This window comes from Eumetopias jubatus, unplaced genomic scaffold (genome assembly GCF_037043125.1).
Source record: "Eumetopias jubatus isolate StellerSeaLion01/CBP00866 unplaced genomic scaffold, mEumJub1_p1.0 scaffold_1, whole genome shotgun sequence".
Lineage (NCBI taxonomy): Eukaryota > Metazoa > Chordata > Mammalia > Carnivora > Otariidae > Eumetopias > Eumetopias jubatus.
In genome coordinates this window covers 45,446,088-45,467,891 of record NW_028274807.1, presented here as the reverse complement: position 1 = coordinate 45,467,891, position 21,804 = coordinate 45,446,088, and the positions used below count along the sequence as shown (strand labels likewise).

Here is a 21,804-nt window from a genome sequence, read left to right as displayed (position 1 = left end):
TTTCCCCCCATGCTCGCCTGGTGGCCATTTGAAGGAAGGTATGGTGTCTTAATCATCTTTATATTTTTAAATGCCCCCCCCCACAAAATTTGGGAAATGGTATATGTGTAATAACTTTCTGTGCATTAATGAATGACTAAATAAAGCAATGATAGTAAATGCTTAGTGTGCTATTCCAGACTGTCTTAATTATTATAGATGATATAAAAGTGTTTTAAATTGTGAACTCCAATTCCATTGACTCTAAAGATGGATGGTAGAAAAATTTGATGTTCTAATGTTTTCAGGTTAAACATATAATTAACAAAACATGATAGAATCCACATGAATAAGTAATCCACTTACCAGTATTCCACTATCTAATACATTTTCTCCCCAACTTTAAAGCAGCAACATTAAGAATACCAGACTTGTCTACATGATAAAGAGAAAGTAAACCTCCTTTGACACAATGTCAAATTTTCATCAACTGTGCTCCTTATGTATTTCTTGAATTTTAGCTGAAATACTGTATTTCAGACTATATAATTGCTGGCCCCTCAAATCCTATCACACCACTATTGTAAAATCTTGTATTGGTCACATGCATGTTTTTACTGTCCATCATAAAGCACACGAAGGAGAAGCAGAGAGAAAGGCTTTGTCTTACAAAAGTGGTTTTAGCCTCAGTATGTGTGTCAGGCTAGATCAAAGACTATTATGAAACAAACTCAAAAGTGAATAAGGTAAATGTCTATGAAAACACACAAAAAGAGAAAAATCCATGTATGTAAATTAACATTACTGGAGAAATCTGATATCAAAATATAGTAATTATTCAGAAATCACAAGAGCCTTGTATGAAGATCCAGAAGCCTGAATAAATTACAAGAAATTTTAGTTTGGTTGGTTTTTCTTTCAAAGCTTTAAGTTTTATACTTAAAACCAACTCTCAACAGGCTGCAGTATTTTTTTTTCCTCAAAAGATCGATAAAATAATTCTGAAGAAATGGCTACACAAAGAAATATACATGTCTACAGAAATAGGAAATGAGATAGGAAGCAGAATTTTATTCTAGTAACCTTAGTTCTCTTACTACCAACTCCCTCCTAAAGAGACCTCAAGACATTTTATCCTGCACCAATCCAATAATGCACCTTTTCATCTAAAAGGTATTCTAATAAGATAAACCATACAGGAAAACCCATTAAATTTCAACTCCCTCTAATAATGCCTTCTGGTAGTTTTGGAGTCCTTTGGGGGGTGGGTTGAGGGGAATAATTTTCCTCCATTTTTTAGGATTTTCTGGGTAGTTTCAACTAAAATGATTAAATTGATTTATACAAACTAGTTTAAATTTCTAACTCGATAATCTCCTGCAGCACCTGGGTGGAAGTGTTATATAATTGTAACTAAAATATGCACTGTTTATACTGAACAACTATATTATCATGTTTTAAAGCACTGAACATCAAAGTTTCAAGCTCAGCTTCATGTACTGTAATTAGTTCTGTCAGGTACTGATGACCTGCACTCCCTCTTTTTAAAAGGTTAGTCATGCCAACGTAGTCTATTTTCTACATCATTCTTTCCCAGGATGCAGTTGAGTCTCCATAATTTAGTATTAAGAATATAAAACTGTCCTTTAATTGCTAATTTTCCCTAGTAAATAAAGTAGAAATGTCAAAAACATGTAATTTTAAAAATAAACTGAAGATGGAAAATTAAAAAGATTTTTCATAAGCTGCATAAAGGGAGTATTAATTTCAGGTATTATATAAACTGTGTATGGGATCTACAGTTCATCCTATGCAACCAGATATGTGTTCCTCCCCCCTCAAAAGACAGCCATGTCTTCTTGTGCAGTGTCAGCTGCATTCCTGAGACACGATGGTCAAGGTCAGGTCTCAAATGGACTGGTGTCTGATCTCCAGGGTTTTAACTCTGGCAAAGTGGATACCGTTGCCACCAATGACCCCTTCATTGACCTCAACTATATGGTCTATATATTCTGGTATGATTCTACCCATGTCAAATTCAATGGCATGGTCAAGGCTGAGAATGGGAAACTTGTCATCAGTGGAAAGTCCATTTCCATCTCTCAGGAGTGAGATCCTGCCAACATCAAATGGAGTGATGCTGGTGCTGCATATGTTGTGGAGTCCACTGGCACCTCTGCCACCATGGAGAAGGCTGGAATTTTCTTGAAGGGTAAAACCAAGAGGGTCAACATTCTGTCCCTTCTGCTCATGCTCCCATGTTTGTGATTAGTGTGAAACATGAGAAGTATAACAACTCCCTCAAGATTGTCAGCGATACCTCCTATACCACCAGCTGCTTGGCCTTTCTAGCCATGGTCAACCATGACAACTTTAGCATTGTGGAGGGACTCATGACCACAGTCCATGCCATCAGTGCTGAAGACCATGATGCCCCTTCTGTGAAGTGGTGGTGTTATGGCCAAGAGGCTGCCCAGAGCATCATCCCTGCTTCTACTGGCATCACCAAAGTTGTGGGCAAGGTCATCCCTGAGCCGAATGGGAAGCTCCCTGGCATGTCATTCCATGTCCTCACCCTCAACATGTCAGTTGTGGATCTGACCGTCAGGTCAGGCGAAAGCCTCCAGATACGAAGACATTAAGAAGATAGTGAAGGTAGTGAAGCAGGCATCAGAGGGTTGTCTCCTGAAACTTTAATAGTAACCCCCACCCTTCCATCTTTGATGATGAGACTGGCATTGACCTCAAATACCATTTTGTTCAGCTCATTTCCTGGTACAACAATGAAGTTAGCTACTGAAACCAAGTCGTAGACTTTAGGATCCACATGGCCTCCAAGGAATAAGAGCCCCCTGGATCATCAGCTCTGGTAAAAGCACAAGAGGAAGAAAGAAGCCTCAGCCACTGGGGAGTCCTTGCCCCCTACTCATCCCCAACACACAGAGACGGTCTCAACCTTGAAACTGATGTTTCTATCCCAGGCCCCCTAAAGGACAGGAGGGGTTTAGAAAGCGCTACCTTGTCATAGATCAATAAAAAATACTGTACCCAGACCAAAAAAAAGGGGGGGAGAACAAAATAACTTACCTATACATTTCAAATATTTAAGCAGACATATGTACATATTAGAAATCTGAAAAGGTTTATGCTGTACTCTTTTTTGCATATATTTGATATACTTGATATTTCAAAGGTCAACCAAAGACATGTGTCATTCTTCAAAGATAATTCTAAATAACCCAAAAATATAGCCTTAGAGCAAAGTATCTAACTCATTTTTATGAAAGTATGATTAAGCTACCTTTTCAGCATGAAGCTATATTTCCTTTCAAATTACATAGTTAACAATATCTTCTCTTACAATAGGGAAGACATTTAACTTTTCCATGTAAAGAAAAGTTGCAAATCCAGCAATTTTTAATTTTATTTATTATTATTTGGGGGGGCGGGGAAGGGGGAGAGCGAGAGAATCTTAAGCAGGCTCCAATGCCCGGTGTAGGGCAGGTGATGCGGAACTTGATCTCACAACCCTGATCATGACCTGAGCCAAAAAAGAGAGTCAGACGCTTAGCCGACTGAGTCACCCACATGCCCCCAGCAATTTTTTTTTAAATCACAATAAAGTTTGGTAGAAAAAATTTTCATTATGGATATGAATCTGTTGAAAACAAAAATCATAGAACTTTTTAAAGATTTCAACCCAACAATGAAGTAGGTTCCTAATAAATTACTCTGGAAGCATAAGTTAATATATGGAAGATATTCTAAAAGTTGTTACCAAACAGGTTTAATGAAAGGCTTTATGGATACTAAAAATGAATTCTGCATAGTAAACTCTACATAAAAACAATTACAAAGCTGTTCATTAGTTTTAATTAAGTGAAGATGAAATCATTTACAATGGCTTTTGAGGAGGATTTTTTTTTAAACACTTCAAATTATAGGTCATAACTTACCTAAATTTTGAAAACTAATAGTGATTTCAAATGTATGTTTGATATTATAGTAATGGGACAGCATTATACAGCACGGAATATTTTATAAACTTGTCTAAATTAAGCTAATTATTAACCCTTTTTAATACCCTGATTATAAAAGATCTATAGAGGGAAAAGGGGGGCATTTTTACATGAAAAAGGTGATGCGAAACCTGAAAATTCTTCCTTATATTAAAAAACTGAAATTTATTACACTGAAATCTCCTAATTTCAGAAGTATAAATTCTGATGAGAGAAAACACTCTCTAAAGGCCTGAGATAGAAGAGAGGCCATTTCAGGTTCCTTTCTAAGTCAGCATGACTGTATGTTAACTTTGTTTAATCCAGAAGCCTGATTTATGGCTCACCAAGCATACACTATACACCTGCTTCATAAATGAGTGGCTTAACAGAAAACCATCTTGTCCTTATGATATTGATCAATGCTCCTACTCCTTGCATTTCTTGATGTTAAAACCTGTGATTCCTGCCTATATGCTAATCTATAATCTTTTGAGCTTTACAAGATGTAAAAAAGCATATAATCCTGTAAAAACTGTTCATTCCCCAGAGCACTTTCTTCCTTGTGAAGTGCATGTTTTCCGGCCAGCTGTTCTAACTTGGGCTTGAATAAAACACTTACCTTCAGAGATTCAACAAATCCTAATTTTAAATAACATTTTATATTTAGAATATTCTCAGGATCTTGATAAAAAATTAAATATATCCTTGCTTTTAGTAAATTCATATCACAGAACTAAAACAACTTTAATACTTATAATACAGTCTTAAAATTATTAGTAAATATCTTCTCCAGATATATTAAATTTCTAAAATTGGTTATAAGTAGTTCTTAATCATATTGTCAAAATAAACTATTAGCCAAAATGGTATTCAACTTTTATATAATTCCTCAACAAGTTGACATTTGTCAATAGGAAGTTACTAACTGCAATTCTACACCTGATAATTTGTAGGACTTCTGAAGCTGGGCCAGAGGAAGCTTGTATCTCAGTCAAGACAAAAGCTGTGTGGAGCTGGTTCTGGTAACTGCCTCAAGTAATTATTCTATTAATAAGGAGGGCTTTTCCAACAAGAAATAAGAGGCACAGTATCATCTTCCATTTTCTTCTGTCTAGTACCAAAGAAATAAACCTGACCTACTAATCAAAACCAAAGGAGGATTTAAAAAAAAGGGGGGGGGGAATACAACCTTTCCATTTCACCTAATTCCCATACAACAGCCTCAAAATCCCCACCACTTTAATACTCTGGTACAAAAAGCCATCTGGAGAGGTGTTAGAAGACTGCTGGGCCCTAGTCCCAGAGATTCTGATTCAGTGGGTCTGAATCAGATAATTTGTATTTCTAATGATTCCCAGGTGATGCTGATGCTGCTAATCCAAATACCACATTTTAAATAGCACTACTTTAGATAATCCTTTATTACAGAGATACTCCAATTTAACCATTTTTCTGCTGTTGAACGTTTGTTTCTAATGATATGTTCCTGTAAATAATGTTTCAGCAAATACTCGTGTCTATCATTAGAAATAACATACAAGCTTTTTAAGGTTCTTGATACACGTTGCTCTAAGCTATACCTTCCACTCCTAGCACTGTATATGGAGCATCAGCTCTATCAGCTGAGTAATACAGAAAATCATCATTTACTGTTACTGTTATCAATTTAATAGGAGAAAGGTTATTCTATTTTAGTTTGCATTTCCTTCACTGCTGGTGAGAACAAGCCTTTCTTCCACTTACGTATTAGCACTTAATATTTCTTTTGTTTATATTGGTTGCTGTTTTTTTCTATTGTTGAGCTAGTGTCTAAAATGTTTATCAGTTAAAGCAATCTATATTTTTTGAACCTAATTTTCTCACTTGCCCATATAAGGTATCATTGTTTATTTTGTTTGACATATGGAGTTTGAAAACTAGAAGTGATCCAATCTACTGATCTTTCCTGACACTTTCCATTGCTATCATGCTTAGAAAACTGTTTCTTACCAACACAGAATAATTCCCATTTAGCTACTCTTAGTTTTGTATTAAAAAAAAAAAATTGTTCCTCAATTTTGTTTTAGTATAACGAGTTAAGTATCTAGCTTTTATTTTTCTCCAAATTGTTCATCAATTTCCCAAAGTCCTCCTGCATATAATACAGGAAAAAAACATTAAAAAAAAAAAGGACATAAAAATGCCATCACATTCAAGGGTTCAAATCACATATATACAAGGGTCTACTTCTGGACAATCCATTCTGTTCCACTTAAATGTTTAGTAAATATTACATCAGTAGGACACGGTTTCAAATTCTGTAGCTTTACCAGCACACTGACATCTGATAGGGCAAGCCCTACCCCATCCATCATGATGGGCAAACTCAAATCTGTCTGGGTTTCATTTTCTCACAAGTGTTAGTTGGGTCTGCGTCTACTTCTGGAACTTGCTATGAGGAATTAGCTCAAAATATATACATGAAGACACTCTGAAACTATAAAGAACTACACAGTGAGCTCTAAGTTATCATCTACATTTGACTATATAATTATAGATGACCTCTTCAAATAATACAATTCACAGGTAGAAGTTAACATGAATAAAATATCAGTTATGAATACTTCTGTGTTACACAAAATGGATAATTGTTATATACATTTTCTGTGTAGAAAATAATCCTAGCTCATCTGAGTAAAAGAAAAACAAGTTGGTGCCTGTTTGTGAGTCAAAGAAAGAAAAAAGGGATGGTGAAATCATTACATCTGTGCAAGATTTCAGTTTCTCAAAGCTGTGGAAACAGATAACAAGGCCAGTTTTACAAGTAGAAGTGAATTTAATTTTTTTAACCCCTTTAATTTCATTCCACAAAGAAAAGATATTAACAGAATGTGAATACAAACCTTAGAATCATTTTTGTTCCCAAAATGCAGATCCTGACTCACTGCCTGTCCTAATACAGGAAGAATTCAGACAACAGAAAACACTCTCATTCAAGGAAGTCTTAAATTAGAAATAAATCTTGTACTATAACAAAGTTAGCACCTAAAAGGTATCAGCACTGCCCCTTAAAAAGGTCCAAAGGCCCTAGATCATATGTATGGTACACGGAATCATTTTTTTTTTAACCTAGTAGCAGGGACATTAGAGAATACTTTTTCTAATCCCCTTAATTAATAAGAGAACTAAGGCTTAAAAGCTAGGTCCAAAACCTCACTTTTTTGGCTAAGTAAACTGTAAACTTACTTTAGTAAATCACTGGTTTCCTGTTCACTATCCTGTGTTGTATCCAAAGAAAAGACATCTGACGGTTCAGCTGAGTTGGACTCGGATTCTTCTGCTGGAAGCGCCTGGGTTTCCAGGGAGCCACCAAAAATCTCCCTCTCCCTTTTCACCCCTTCCTCAGGATGGTCACCGGCATTTTGTAGATCTTTCTCAGTTCTGTCATGGTTATCTTTGAAAGAAGATTGCTTGGCATCACCAAGAGATGATTTTCCTGAGATATTGAATAAGTTACCAAGAAACTGAAAAAAGCTTTCTTTTGGCTGTCTATCGTTTTCTCCTATTTTGGTATCTGAGGTGGAACGGGAAAGGTCATTAGGCTTTTTGGAATCTTCCTGCGTTGGAGGAGTGACTAGCTTCTCAGCATGGTTCTTTTTGTCCTCACTTTGGGGAATCTTTGAAAAAGAAATAGAGAATTAATAAACATCATCATTAAAAAAAAAATCACACAAATCAACTAATAACTTCTTATATGACACACTTTGTGCCAGACGCCAGGGATACATCTGTGAGTAAGACTGATGGCTTCTGATTCTTCCAGCCGTTTACAGTCTAGTGAAGGGCATGGTCAGCACAACTTAAAGCTATATGGTAAATGTCATGAAGGGAGAAATACAGCCCATGTGGGAAGCCAGAACAGGAGTAACCAGTCCAGGGTTGTTGGCAGTGACAGCAGAGGAGGTAAGGCAGAGGAGGATTCCTAGAAGTGCCCTCGGAGGACACGTACTACGTGACTATGTGATGCTTGTGCATCACCCTCCTTCCCTAGCTCTCTCTCCTCCTCCTCCCCCACTCTATTCAGTGATGTGCCAGCTTCTAGGAAGCTAAAGATGAATGGAGGTTAGGGTACAAAATGAGAAGAGTGAGGGATGTGTAGGGAGAGATAAGTAAAGGGACAGATCATGGCAAATTTTATGCATATTTAAATTTAGCCTTAATTACTCAGAGCTACTGGACAGTACTTTCAAGCACTCTGTACATTAGATAACACCTAAATAGACCTCATTTCAGCACTGTCCTAACCCATGAAGAAGCTGTCACATTGTGTAAAATTGTTTCTCAGCAAGATGAGGAAAGACAGCAACATGGTGTTATCAGTTCAGAGAAAAAGCCCACTATCCTTAGTAGTAAACCACAAAATCCTGAGATGTGCATTAATGCAAACCCTGTGCAGTACTGGGAACTCTTGCAGATGTTCAACACTTCCACGGGTGTGTTTTACCTGCTCATGATGAAGTTACTAGTAAAACACACTTACACTCCTGTGTACTCTCTGTGAGCAAAGACTGAGCTGCTCTATCAAAGAGTTTACTGGCACTCCCTGTCACACTCTCCCCTGAAGCTTCATTAACCTTAGGCCCATGTGCCAACTCAGCCTGCCTTCCAAACATGCCTACTCACCTACTTGTAAAAGGAATGCCTGTCTGACAGTATCTGTCAGATGTCATGCTCACTAGTCCATGCACACTAGCTCCAGTGTGAGTCAGAAAAAAGATCAGAACAGCAAGGTAAAACCACCTTAGGGCACTGTCAGTTCACATGACAAAGTTTTATAAGAGGCTGATTCTCAAGGAGGCAAGAGCATCATAATTTCAATGTTATTTGTGTACCTCGTTCCATATTTTAATCCAAATTCAAAATTGTTTTAATGGAGTGTTCCACTAACCACTAATACAATTTAGCATATGAAAGCTTGAGAAAAGGTTTAGAACCTATTAGCCCAGGTAATTAATATCACACAATATTTAAAGTCTGTTCTTCACCTTCAGAGTCAGAGGGTACTTTTGAGGAAACATTCAGATAGCAATTTTCTATGTGTTAGGAGCTTAAGAAACTCGTGAGTCTCCACATTTAGAATATGACCAACCTTCCAGAGTCACTCAAAAGTCTCACCTTTTACTGGTTTCAACTGCAACTCACTCTCACTTATCTCCACCTCATCCCTCCAACCTTGTGCTCATTATTGGGAGAATGTGCTATAAATTAGCTGTGTCCTCTCCTCACATAAAGGGCCTCTCAGTTTGGCAAAAGAAATGCTAGCTGACTTTTCCAAAATGCTCATGTGTATGAAGATATACATTTTTTGTCCTTTAACTATGCCATTTAATTTGTTGTAATTATCAGCCACAACATTTCTTCCTGAGTTAAAATGAACTAAGACTGTAACATGAACATAACAGTGAATTTCTTTTTTCTATAGCTAGTATGAATGACTGCTCTTCCTGGGTAGCTATCTGAAGGAAGTAAACCATAGGCTATTCATAGGCATACAATATCATAAGTATTCTTAAAATGCTTCAGAGATTCACAAGAGTCTTATAAAATTGGGGCAATGGTTTAAAAAAAGGGAGGACATTAATAGAACATGGAGATTACATTTTTTGACATCGATAAAATCTCAAGATGACTTCTGTCAAAAATACTATTTATTTCACTGCCTCAGCTATTTTTTACTTGATAATTCCTTCCAAAATACAATAAACTGCTTTCTAAACAAAAGAGGTACATTTTGCTAAACAAGTGAAAACCTTTACATTTAACTTTTATTTTTTAAAAAGATTTAAACTTATGTATTTGAGAGAGACAGAGAGAGAGGAGAGAGAGTGAGCAGGGGAGGAACAGAGAGAGAGAGATGGACAAGACGACTCCACCAAGAGCATGGAGCCCCACGTGGGGCTTGATCTCACGACCCTGAGGATCATGACCTGAGCTGAAATCAAGAGTCAGAGGCTTAACCGACTGAGCCATCCAAGTGCCCCTAGATTTAACCTTTTTAAAATTATACAAAAATTTTTTTTTGAAAATCACTTTTTTCCTTCCCTTTATTTTCAGTTTCTTTGCTATTCCAGAATCCCTGTATCTTCAGTTTACTAAAGAGCATTTTTTGTCCTTAGATGTCTCCATTTCTTAATTTTTCCCTAATAAACTTCTGAGAAATTTGTGTCAGTGAAACACTCCCAAGAAGAAAAAAGCATCTAAATCTAGGAACAAAAACTAGCAGAAAAGAGCACTGCTATTCAAAGTAAACACAATAAATTCTTTATTTATATAATTAAAATTTTAAGTCTGATCTAAAACAGCTGCTCTTTCCCCTCAGCCTAAACAACAATAAAATTCAGCCTGCCACAAGCGAAGGCCAATGGAAGTTGCTGCCTGCCAACAGGACTGCCTGCCAATGTTCCAACGAGTAGAATGAAAGCAGTCAGGATTCAAGCAAACAAAACATCAATTCCAGTTGCTCTCAAAGATGCTGGCATTCCACATATAACAACAAAGGCTACTGATGAAGGCATATGTAACTGGGGAATCTGAAATTTTTTCCCTTCACACTCAATTTGCTATAATGCAATGTCCTTAGGTCAATTTCATCCATCTATCTCCTCTCTTTGCTATGTGCCTAATACAGGGAAGCACAGGAAAGCATCAGGGACACTGATTAGTAAGACATAGTTTCAGCTTCAAGGAGCTTACAGTCTAGCAAGACATTCATTGCTTCTCACTGTGTGGGGCTTACAAGAGAATCCACTGCATAGAGGAGGTAACATTTGAGCTTGCTCCTGAAGGGTGAGAAGAGCATCCTAGACACACAGTATAATATGTACAAAGACACAGAATTATGAACTCTGTTTATCATGGCAGGGGTGTGGCTGAAGAAGACTGGGGTACAGAATAGAGAATGAAGTGGATAAGATGACTAATAGAAGCAGAGGCTGAGGGATAACAAAGTCATAGATCACTAAGTTTTCTAAATTGGGCAACAATTTGAGTAAAGTAAAAAATGGATACAGGAAATAGGAGAGGTGAGATCCGGATCTTGTGGGGATGGGAGGAGGTAAGGCAACAAATTACTTAGATGTCAAACACTGAATTTTTGGTCCCCTGCTGATGTAAAGATGAGATGTCTGGAAAGTAGAAGTTCAGTTTAAGAACACAATTTGGACATACACAGTGTATGCAGGATAAAAAGGGCTCTAGGGAAAAAAAAGATTAAAAGGAGGTGCAAATTAGAGAGAAATCAGTGAGAGATGGAGAAGGCAAAAACCAGACCAGGTCATCCCTCCAGAATACTGGTCTCCAAAGGCAAAGGACAAAGACTATTTCCAAAAGCAAGTGGGGAGTAAATGCCAAATGCCACTGTGAGGTCTAGAAAGATGACTATCCTCCCTCCCCCACTGTTCTTCAAAAACAACGGGCACACTCATGCCTCGGGAACTATATGTACATCGACTCTTCTCTCTGCTTAGATTTTCTTCCCCCCACATAGCTATATGACTCACTCCCCCTCACCTCCTTCAGACCTTTACTCACAAGTCACCTCTTCATTGAAAGCTTTCCCAGTCACTCCAAAATTGTCAATTCCTCCACTCTGAAAGTGCCAATATCCTCTCTCTGCTTTTTCTCCTTTGTACTTGCTAGTGTCCAAATATACATACACATATACACTTCCATTATTTAATATCCGTTTCTTCCTCTAGAAAGTAAAAGCCACAAGTGCAGGGATTTTTGTCTATTTCATTCAGTGCAGTATCTCTAGCATCTTGAGATGTGTCTGACAATCAGAGGTGCTCCAATAGTTGTTGGATTAGTAAATAAGTAATGAGGACTATACAGAAGCCCCACGAATGCAGGAGGAACAGTCTTAACAGCTCAGGAATGTGTTGAGTACAGCCCCAAACTCAAGGTGTTAAGCTGTGAGTAGGCAGGCAAGGGAATAGGAATAGTCAGTAAACAGAAGGGAATATTTTGAGAAATTTTTTTAACAACAACAAAAAAGACAGAATATGACAGTTTAAGGTCTAAGACAGAATAAATGGTTTTTTGTTCTTGTTTTGTGGATCAGCTCTATACCTAACTGGAAAGAGAGTAACTGCTGTATGCGAGAGAAGGATGCCAGGTCCCAGAGTGAAAAGCATAAAGTGAGATAAAGAGACCAGTAGAGTCTCTAACACTTCTTCTAATAAAGAGAAAGTATTAGCCTTGGAGAGGATTAGGGACACGTCCTCTTCCAGGTAAAGAGGTAAGGAAGTGGCTAAGGCCTGAGCAATTCTGTAAATGGAGAAGACAAAGAGCAAGGTCCACCAAGTGGCTCTGACCTCAGTAAGTGAGAGGAGAGATGGCAAGCCAAAGGAGGGACACACAGGTGGAGCTGGGACTTGGGCTCCCCAAATAGAGAAGACTTGGACGAGTGTCTCTGGGGAATGCAGTACTAGGCTGAAATGGGTATACCAAGTAGCAGTTAGGGTCCATGCAAGCTCGAAATCATTCATTCATTCAGTAAATAAGAGCAAGATACCTTTCCAGGTGTTTAGATGCAACAGGAAAAAAACAAAAAAAAAAACAAAACACACCAATAGCCCGGCTTTCATGGAGCCCATATTCTAGTGACATGAGAATTTATTTGCAGGTCCAACTGGTATCAGTTTGTCACCCCCTTGAGTATCCTAGAGCATGTGGCAGGTGCTGTGCCAACATGGTAAGTGGCACAGAGAATAAAGTCAAAAAGGTCACGGGATAGAGACTGTCACCAAAGAGCCTGTTGAGTGGAAAATAATGAAGAGCCAGGTGACTCTTCTTTTACAGTCTCAAGTACCTGGCTTGGTCACCCTTTCTACCTCAGACTCTGCCTTGATTGTGCGTAGTAGAAAGGATGATCCTTCCGAACACCCTGACTCCCAGTTCCTTAACACCCTCAACTCCAGTGACTTCCACCTCCACTCTTCTTGCCTCTTCCATTAACTCTGATCCTAGTGAGTCACCCATAACTGTGTCACCTCTGAAACTCAATCTCAGGCATTCCCCATGTGCACACCCTCTCTTCCTTCTGGCTGTCTTACTCTACTGTCCCAGGTGTACCCACCACACCACTCCTCCTGCCCCATCACAGCTTCTGTCTTCTCCTACACTGTCCCTTTCAGTTCCCATTGTTTCCTATCTTTTCTACCCGGCCATCAAATACAACCAGTAACCTCAAAGTCTCTGTTTTATTCCTTGGTCATCCCCACCGAGAAAAATTCCAGTTTTATCTTTTTCTAACTGAGTGAGCTTGCTTTAAAACACCACAAGGATATTCACGCCATGCAGATTTGGGCTGCGAACAATTCACAATTTACAGCCCCAGCTGGAAATCTCTCTGTAACCTTTCCTTATTTTCCACAGCAGCTCTTTCACCTTTCCCACCCACTCCACTATCCAACCCCCTTGCTCAGCAGAGGTCACTACTATTTCATGCAGATATTCCCCCATAGCCCTGACTCCTGCAGCATCGGCACACTTCCTTCACTCACTAGCACACTCACCACGAAGGAAGGACTCCTCTTCCCAAGGTGAATTCCTTCACCAGGGCACCAATGCAGAGTCCTTGATGACTCCTTGGGAACCACAGTTCCTCATCTGCCCCTTCTGGAAGCCCACCATTCAAAAGTAAATGCACAAGGATAGCCCTCTCCTCTCTTTACTACCAACCTCCTCAAAAAAGGGTTCCCAACCCTCACCATCTTCTTTCCCCTTTCCTCCCAATCACTCTCTAAGCCCTTACAATCTGACTTCCTCCCTAGTTGTGCTGACCATAGTCTCTAAGAAACTCTGTCCCACTTACTAATTCAATGCACTTCTTACATGGTGCATCTGCAGAATGTGAGACTGAATCTCTTCCTGATAACCAATCTTCCACTTGCTTCCATAACATTACTCTGAGATTTTCCTTCTTCCTCTCAAACACTTTCTCCATCTCCTTCAAGTTCACATTATTCTAGCCATCCCTTACAGAACATATTTCTCCAATTTCTAGCCTGGGCCTGCTTTATGTTCATGATCTTCTTTACGAGGTTTCATTTCCCACAGATTAATCAGATGATTCCCAGATTTTGATTTGCAGCTCAGACAGTATGTTCAACTATCATTCAGGCATACATATATACCTGGGTACTTCACCGGAACCTCAAGCTCAATACATCCAAAACTGAATGTGTTCATGCTTTGTCTCCATTCTTTCATTTTCTGCACATCTTAATATTTCTGCTTGTTTAAAAGTCAGACAAAAACATCACCTGTTTCCTTGCTTGCACTGTCCCCAGTCCATTCTCCAGACAAAAACTAGAGCAATCTTTTATAATTCAAATCTGGTCATCCCTAAAGGCCTTTAATCACTATCATGGCCCTGCCGTCAGGATAAAATCCAACCTCTCAAGCATGGCATTCAAGGTGTTGGTGGGTCTAGCCCCCTGTATCTTTCTCCAATTTCATCTCTTGCCACTCACAATGCTTGTAAATACCTAATGTCATCATATCCACCCTCATTCATTCTCTCCCCATCTCTCTTCTCCTCTCTCTCTCTTCCTACAGAATGTCTTTGCAATAATGCTATTCCCACTGCTGAGACCACTTACTCCTTGTCCTCTTTGTCTGGAAAATTTCTATTACAACAGAAGTTTTTTCAGAATGGAAATCGCCTATGTACATGTTCTTCAAGTGAACATTCCTAACACACTGTTTTCCCTATCACCACAAAGTGAAAACAATTTCTTCCTGAATATGACTATCACCTAAATTAACAGGTACTAAAATCTGGCACTCATACACTAAAGCCAGCTGCTTACTTGAGAATTCTAGTTAATTTTCTCCTAAGACATCTGGTTGCTACATATTACTTGACAAATTTTTCAATATTTGAAATTCTACCACCAGTAGTTAAAATTTCCTCAATTTTGAGGAAAATATTATCAGATTATTACTGATATCTTGAGCTAGCTATAGATTAAATGGTGCTAAAATTTTAAATCAAAATTACTATTTACCTTCATCACAATGGATTTAATTTGTGATGGGATACCTGATTAATTCCATATAAACTACTGATACATATTTGCATGAACAAAATTTTTCAAATGGATCTCATGACTAATGGTAAGGTGCAAAGATGAGCAATTTATACCCCCACTGTTAAAGTAATTTTGCTTGAAAGATAACATTACATTTTTATCACAGCATTATTTTTCCACTAAAAAATTAGAACAGGCCAGCAGGTTGGCCTTCAACTATTTTGCTCTAAGCTAGTTATTGTTTAACATAACAAATTACCTACAACTTTTATGTCATGACTCAGTGTTGTGATCAGTTCTGAGATGTCACAAATAATTTATTATTAAAGTTAAAAAGCTGAAATTTCACTTTTTAAAAATGCTCTAGAAATTTCACTTTTTAAAAATGCTCTAGAATAGAATTTTTAAAAAATGCTCTAGAATGAGGTGTTACTTTCAGTTTTTCATTTCCATGTAATCTCTGATAAAGGGATGTAGTTATATATGGTGTACCAAATAAGAGCCTTTAACCATAAGTGACCCAAGACACTCATCCATCATATGTCTCAGAACAAACTACACAGGAGTAAAAACTGTTGATCTAAAAGAGAAAAGTCTGAAGTATAGAGTAGCAATGGGAATGGACAGGAAGAAAGGGCTGTTGATGGTACCTGGCACAATGGGAGACAAAATGATAGAATCATTTCCAAATATCAAGATTGGGTAATTGGTGGCACCTTGTAGCAGGACAGAGAACACAGAAAGAGAAGGCAACTAGCATAAAACAGTCTGAGTTCAACTCTGAATGTGTCAAATCTTATACCCAGCAACACCGGCAGGAAAGGTCCATCAAAGAATTGGTTCTATTACCCTGATGCTCAGCAAAACACGTTGGGCTAGAGGGACAGGTATGAGCTTTGTCACAGGCTTAGATGTAGGTAGAAATCAAATCAACCAGGGCAGGTTGTGTAAGGACAGAAGAAAAAAAGGAACAAAATGACATAAGATAGGAGAAAAGCCACTCCTTTCTGTTGTGGTATAAAGAGTTCTCCAATGAAAACACTGGGCCAGAATAATAAATGCTTTTATTTCTAGGAGAGCTTTTCAGAACCCCCTCTAATGTTCTTGAATCACTATCTGGCACCCATGAAGGTAAATGTACTCACAAAAATCTGGAGTATGTACATTACCTTTCATAAGTCTGTTTCCATTTTGATAAGGTACTCCATCATACCACAAAGTAGGACCATTACAGGTCTACGATAGAATGAGCTGCTGCAAATCAAACCAGGTGCCTTATAACGCATTCAACACCCACGAACTCTAAGATATCAAGGCCCCAGACCAGCCCCAGGTATACAGACAGGCTTCAGCCCTGCCAGTTCTTTCGGGCATCTGACCACAAGTGACACAGTGGGATCTCCACCTCAGATACTCTGACGGCATTCAGTCTTTAGAGAAGCAATCAAGGGGTGAGAATTTTTGACTTCTAGATACATTTCAATATGTCTATCTCCATGTATGCCTTCTTTTCAAATGTGATAGAGAATCAATGTTTCTAATAGTTATTTCTATACTATGCACCCAGAAAAAATCAGCACCATTCTCAAACAAGAGTTCTTTCTAAGGTTTAGCCAGATTTTATATGGCAAGAAGGCACCTCTTTCCCTGAGTAGCTGTGTTGTGTCCGGCATCGTGTAGTGCTATACATGTTATCCCAGTTAATTCCAAAACACTTCTATGAAATAGGAGTTGAATACCTCCCCTCCACCCATACAGATCAGCAAACCAAAGTTCAAAGAGGTTCAGTAAATTTTCCAAGATTACAAAACTACCACATGGAAAGCTGGGATTTAAGCCCAGATTTGTCTGATTCCAAAGACTGTTCTTTCCATCACAGCATATGTTAATTTAAAAACTTTTCCAAGGGGGCCCATAGTTGGCAGAAGCAGAGAAATAGTGGCTTACTATGAGACCACTCATTCCAATCATCAACATTCCTATCAATTAAAGCTAATCTATTTATAAATGGGTTCCAAATGTGATTAAGTTGAAATTTTTTTAAAAAAGAGTTCCTGTATTTGAAAAAGAAAAATTTGAAGATCTTTTATTAATTTGATGTCATACTGCTATTATCTGTATCGCTGAGAAAAAAGGGTAGCAAGCATTTATTAAGGCCGTAATTTATTTAAAAATTAGTTCAGTAATCAATTTTCCTGTAACCTAACCAAGAAAACATTTTTTTGAAAAGATTTTATTTATTTATTCATGAGAGACAGAGGGAGAGAGAAGCAGAGGAAAAGGGAGAAGCAGGCTCCCTGAGGAGCAGGGAGCCCGACTCAGGGCTCCATCCCAGGACCTGAACCGAAGGCAGATGCTTAAGGACTGAGCCACCCAGGCACCCACCAAGAAAACATTTAATGCATTTAAATTTGACTATCATTTCACTTTTGGCCAAAGGAAGTTGAAAAAAACAATAAGGAAAGAAGAGTTACAAAAACCAAAATATGAACAGATGTATAAATTTAATATATCCATCTTACTAAATAGCACTCTACATTCAATATAAAATTAATATAAAAACAATGACTATTTTTCTTCAGTAAGATATTCTTGAGCTATAATTTTTCCATCTTTACCTATCAGTAAACAGAGGCAATAGTTAAAAATGTACGGATCTTTGTTGTAAATGATTTACTTGTAAAATTAGTGTTATAAATCATAAAAATAATACGCACTAGACTGATACTCTTTGATTATTCATAGAACATCAAAGGCATCTATCAACCAGTGCCTCTTGAAAACCACTCCAGAATCTTCATTAAAGTTGTATGATTAGTTATAAGCAACAATTCTAAAATGGGACAAAAGTTAAATTTTACATAAAGCAGATGTCAAGCTACTGAGAACAAGCCTAAAAATCATCAAATTATTGAGGTCTGGGTTGGAGAATCTATAACCTATGGTCCAGGTTTAATTCATTTTATTTAGCTCATGAATCATTTCTGAAAATAGACTTAGTGCATAGCTCTTAATTTTTTTAATAAGATTTCTTTTTGGTAAATTTAGTTTATGAATATACCTTATAAATTAAATTCACAAATGGGAAGCATTATACAGAACTGCATCTGAATTCTCTTGTCTCCTCTCACTAACAGTGTGGGTTTTCTTAAGTGACAATCTCTGAGATTGACTTTCTTCAACTATAAAAAGAGATAAAAATTCTGATTAACACTGTTGATGAGCCACACATACTGACTGCTTCTCTTGTACAAAACATTCTAAAATGACAGTAAAGGAACGGTTTCAGTTATAAATACAAAGAGAGTAAGAGAGTACATATGAGCAGATAAGAGATTTCAAAACAGTTTTAGAAGGCAAAAGCGGATGGAGGCAGAGTAACTCACCACAGGAAGCTTCTACCCAAGTGGCTGCAAGGGGGAACTCTGATCATGAGGGACACACTCTACTCCATAGACAGCCTGAAAAAGTTTAGGTTTTGAAGACACTAGGTACCACTTAGGGCAGTGTGAGACGTGGGATTAAAAGTAAAGAGTTTGGTTGAAAATCTTCAGATGGGGGGCGCCTGGGTGGCTCAGTTGTTAAGTGTCTGCCTTCGGCTCAGGTCATGATCTCAGGGTCCTGGGATAGAGCCCCGTATTGGGCTCCCTGCTCAGCGGACAGCCTACTTCTCCCTCTCCTGGAGACTCCCCCTGCTTGTGTGTCCCTCTCCCACTCTTCCTGCTTGTGTTCCCTCTCTCACTGTGTCTCTCTCTCTGTCAAATAAATAAAATCTTAAAGAAAAAGAAAAAAGAAAACCTCCAGATGGAATACCTGAACCCAGGGCTCTTCTCCCATCCCAAGCAATTAAACGATCCTCCCTACCTCCCACCACCTCCACCTCCCAAATAAATACATGTAAAGAGACCATCTCTGAAGATACTGAGACTTTTGGGCAGACTGAATTTGAAGTACCAAAGGCCATCCATTCAGAAATGTCTGGAACCCCAACAATCAAGCTTAGAATTCAAAAGGGATGTCAAGTAGAGATCTGAGCACCAAAAAATGAAGCAATACGACTGAAAGATACTACTTTGGAAGACAGACATTGAAGACGACTGAGGACTTTGAGAAACATCTATATGAAAAGTAATTTGGCCAGAAAGTCAGAAGGAAATAGCCAGAGGCAATTGCAATGAAATACAATATTAATGGAAAAAAAGATAAAAAAGCAAATCTGTGGAAAGAAGATCTGGAAAATCAAGTGTCTCAACTGGTTAAATAAAATAAGAACTAAGAAAAGACTATTGACTGTGATTAGCAAGAGATCACTGGTTTCATGGAATGACTTTTACTCATTTAACTACTTAGTGAGCACTTATGACACACGTACCAGGCACAGTACTAAATTTCCCATGTCTGAGGGAACTAGAGAAGAGACAAGAATCAAATTAGAAAGGATTAAGAATTAAACAATGATTGGGAGTGACGTGAAATGACAGACTGAAAGGAAACCAGACCCACCAAAGGGGAAAAAAAAGTGTGTTTTGTGTGTTTATTTTTTAAAGGAGGAGAGAGAGGGAGGTGGGAGGGGCCAAGGGGGATAGAGGGAATCTTAAGCAGGCTCCACACCCAGCACAGGGTCCGACACGGGGCTCTATCTCACAACCCTGAGATCATGACCCGAGCCAAAATCAAGAGTCGGATGCTTAACCGAATGTGCCACCCAGGTGCCTCCCAAAACAACTGTGTTTCAGAAAAGAAAAAGAAGCCAGTGAAGATGAAAGGATGGATAGTCAAGGCAAGGTCTAAGAGAAGGCAGGAAATAAGAGTCCAAAACCAGGGGGACTAAAACCAGATCAAAAGCAAAGCAGGGGGCTTTAGGGAGTTTATCCTTGGAAGACAAAAAGGGATGAAAATTCCTCTGAAGTAGGTAGATGGCAGCAGGGAATTAGAACATGACTTCCTACTCTTTTAAATAACAGTAGATGTGAATGCAACAGGACCAAGTGTCTAAGGCTACAAGACAAAATTGTAGACCCCAAAGAAAAACAAAGGTAGAATACGAACTAAATATCTGGAAGTTTTGCCAGCTAGATATAAGAACCTAATTCATATAAAAGAAATTTATCAGTGGAATGATAAATGCTAGCATTAGAAATGGCTACCAATGTTAGCAAAACAGCAAAACTTGTATAGCATCTAAGTGATAACTAAGAATATAATGATGTCCTCCAAAGATAATATAAAGCTTCTATAGTCTTTAGTTGTTTGAAAAATCTAATTTTTGTAGCTTAAACTTATAACCAAACAATCATCAACATCTTGATTTGGCATCTCAAAGTCAAATACTCACAAAAAGAAATGGATAAGAACATTTATTATTCATAAATGTGTTACATTTCAGACTCAACAGGAAAAATGCTGCATATTTTTTCTTATCACAGAAGGCATTATAAAATTCAGATTAACAAGATGGAAGCATGGTAACAAATGTCACATTACAGTGGAGTGCTGCTTCAGAAAACTATTCATTAGAAAGAAAACAAATGCATATTTTATTCCATTCCTAACGAAAATACTTAAATTGAGACGATTTAGAATAACAGGATCGTCAGTATTGTTCTAACCTGTTTTCCTCCACGAGGTATGGTGCTGACTATTGGTGTTATCAAAATACATATATTTCTGATGCCTGGCAACAGGTATCTAAACCATTGGGCCTGTGTGGCTAGGTTGAAGAAATCTTACTAATAGCTTCTGGAAGGTAAAGCAACAGAGCACCACAGGGAGAGCGCAGTGGTGCACTCTATTACTCTCTAACTGCACTGCCCATGTATAAGTAATCTAACGGGCCTCAAATCCTAAGAGAAACAATCTCATGACTATGAGCCATATCTACTTGGGGACCCAGATCCCAAATTGAAATTATCCTGGGCACTCAAACCAAGGTATTAAGAATGGATAGAAAAGACTAACCATGGAGGCCCAGCCAATGTATCTGCCCAATGTACATATTCACCGCATCTACAAATGTGTGACTTTCTGGAACAAACCTCTGCAGGTACAAAGTAGGACTACAGGAAAGGCCAAGTCTGAAGCCTGAAGGTTTTGTTTTTGTTTTTTGTGTTTTTTTTTTTTTTTTGAGTGAGATTATAGCTGAAGTAGTACAGTATCAATTACAGGTCAAGTGGGGAAACAAGTGGAGCCTCTAAGAGAGGGGAAGGCAGCAAGGAGAGCAGAAATGTTTGGTGAAGGTCAAGACAGGTACGGAGGCAGTGAGGGATTAGGAGATGGAGTGAAGGAGTTAGCAGTCAAAGACACTTCGAAGTTTGAGATCTCAAAAGAAAGTATTTCCTATAAAACAACTCAAGAGCAAGGCTGCATATATACCATTAGAAGTCTTGAAGTTAAGGCAACCAAAGACATGCAAAAACTGAAGGAAGAGAAGAAGCAAGCTACAGAGCCCTTGCAGTGGTAAACCAGTAGGCTTGGTAGAAATGTTGTAAAACCTGAAAGCAGGATTTTTTAAAAAATTTTATTTATTTACTTGAGAGAGAGCATGGGGGACATGGGGAGAGGGAGAAGCAGACTCCCCGCTGAGCAGGGAACTTGACGCAGGGCTTGATCCCAGGACTCTCAGATCACGACCTGAGCTGAAGGCAGATATTTAAACGAGTGAGCAACCCAGGTGTCCCTGAAAGCAGGATTTAATAGCCAAACTCGCAAAAGAATGAAGACAGATAAGGAAAGCAAGGTGATCCTGA

General features: G+C 38.3%; 1 protein-coding gene across 1 annotated transcript in view; it reads right to left on the bottom strand.

Annotated features, from left to right (window-relative positions):
• Nucleotides 1-21,804, bottom strand: part of CRYBG3 (crystallin beta-gamma domain containing 3) — a 106,317-nt gene that overhangs the window by 66,162 nt on the left and 18,351 nt on the right. The window contains exon 3 of the mRNA XM_028119149.2: nucleotides 7,206-7,636. Within this exon, the coding sequence (XP_027974950.2) occupies nucleotides 7,206-7,636 (431 nt within the window). The remainder of the gene's footprint in view (nucleotides 1-7,205; nucleotides 7,637-21,804) is intronic.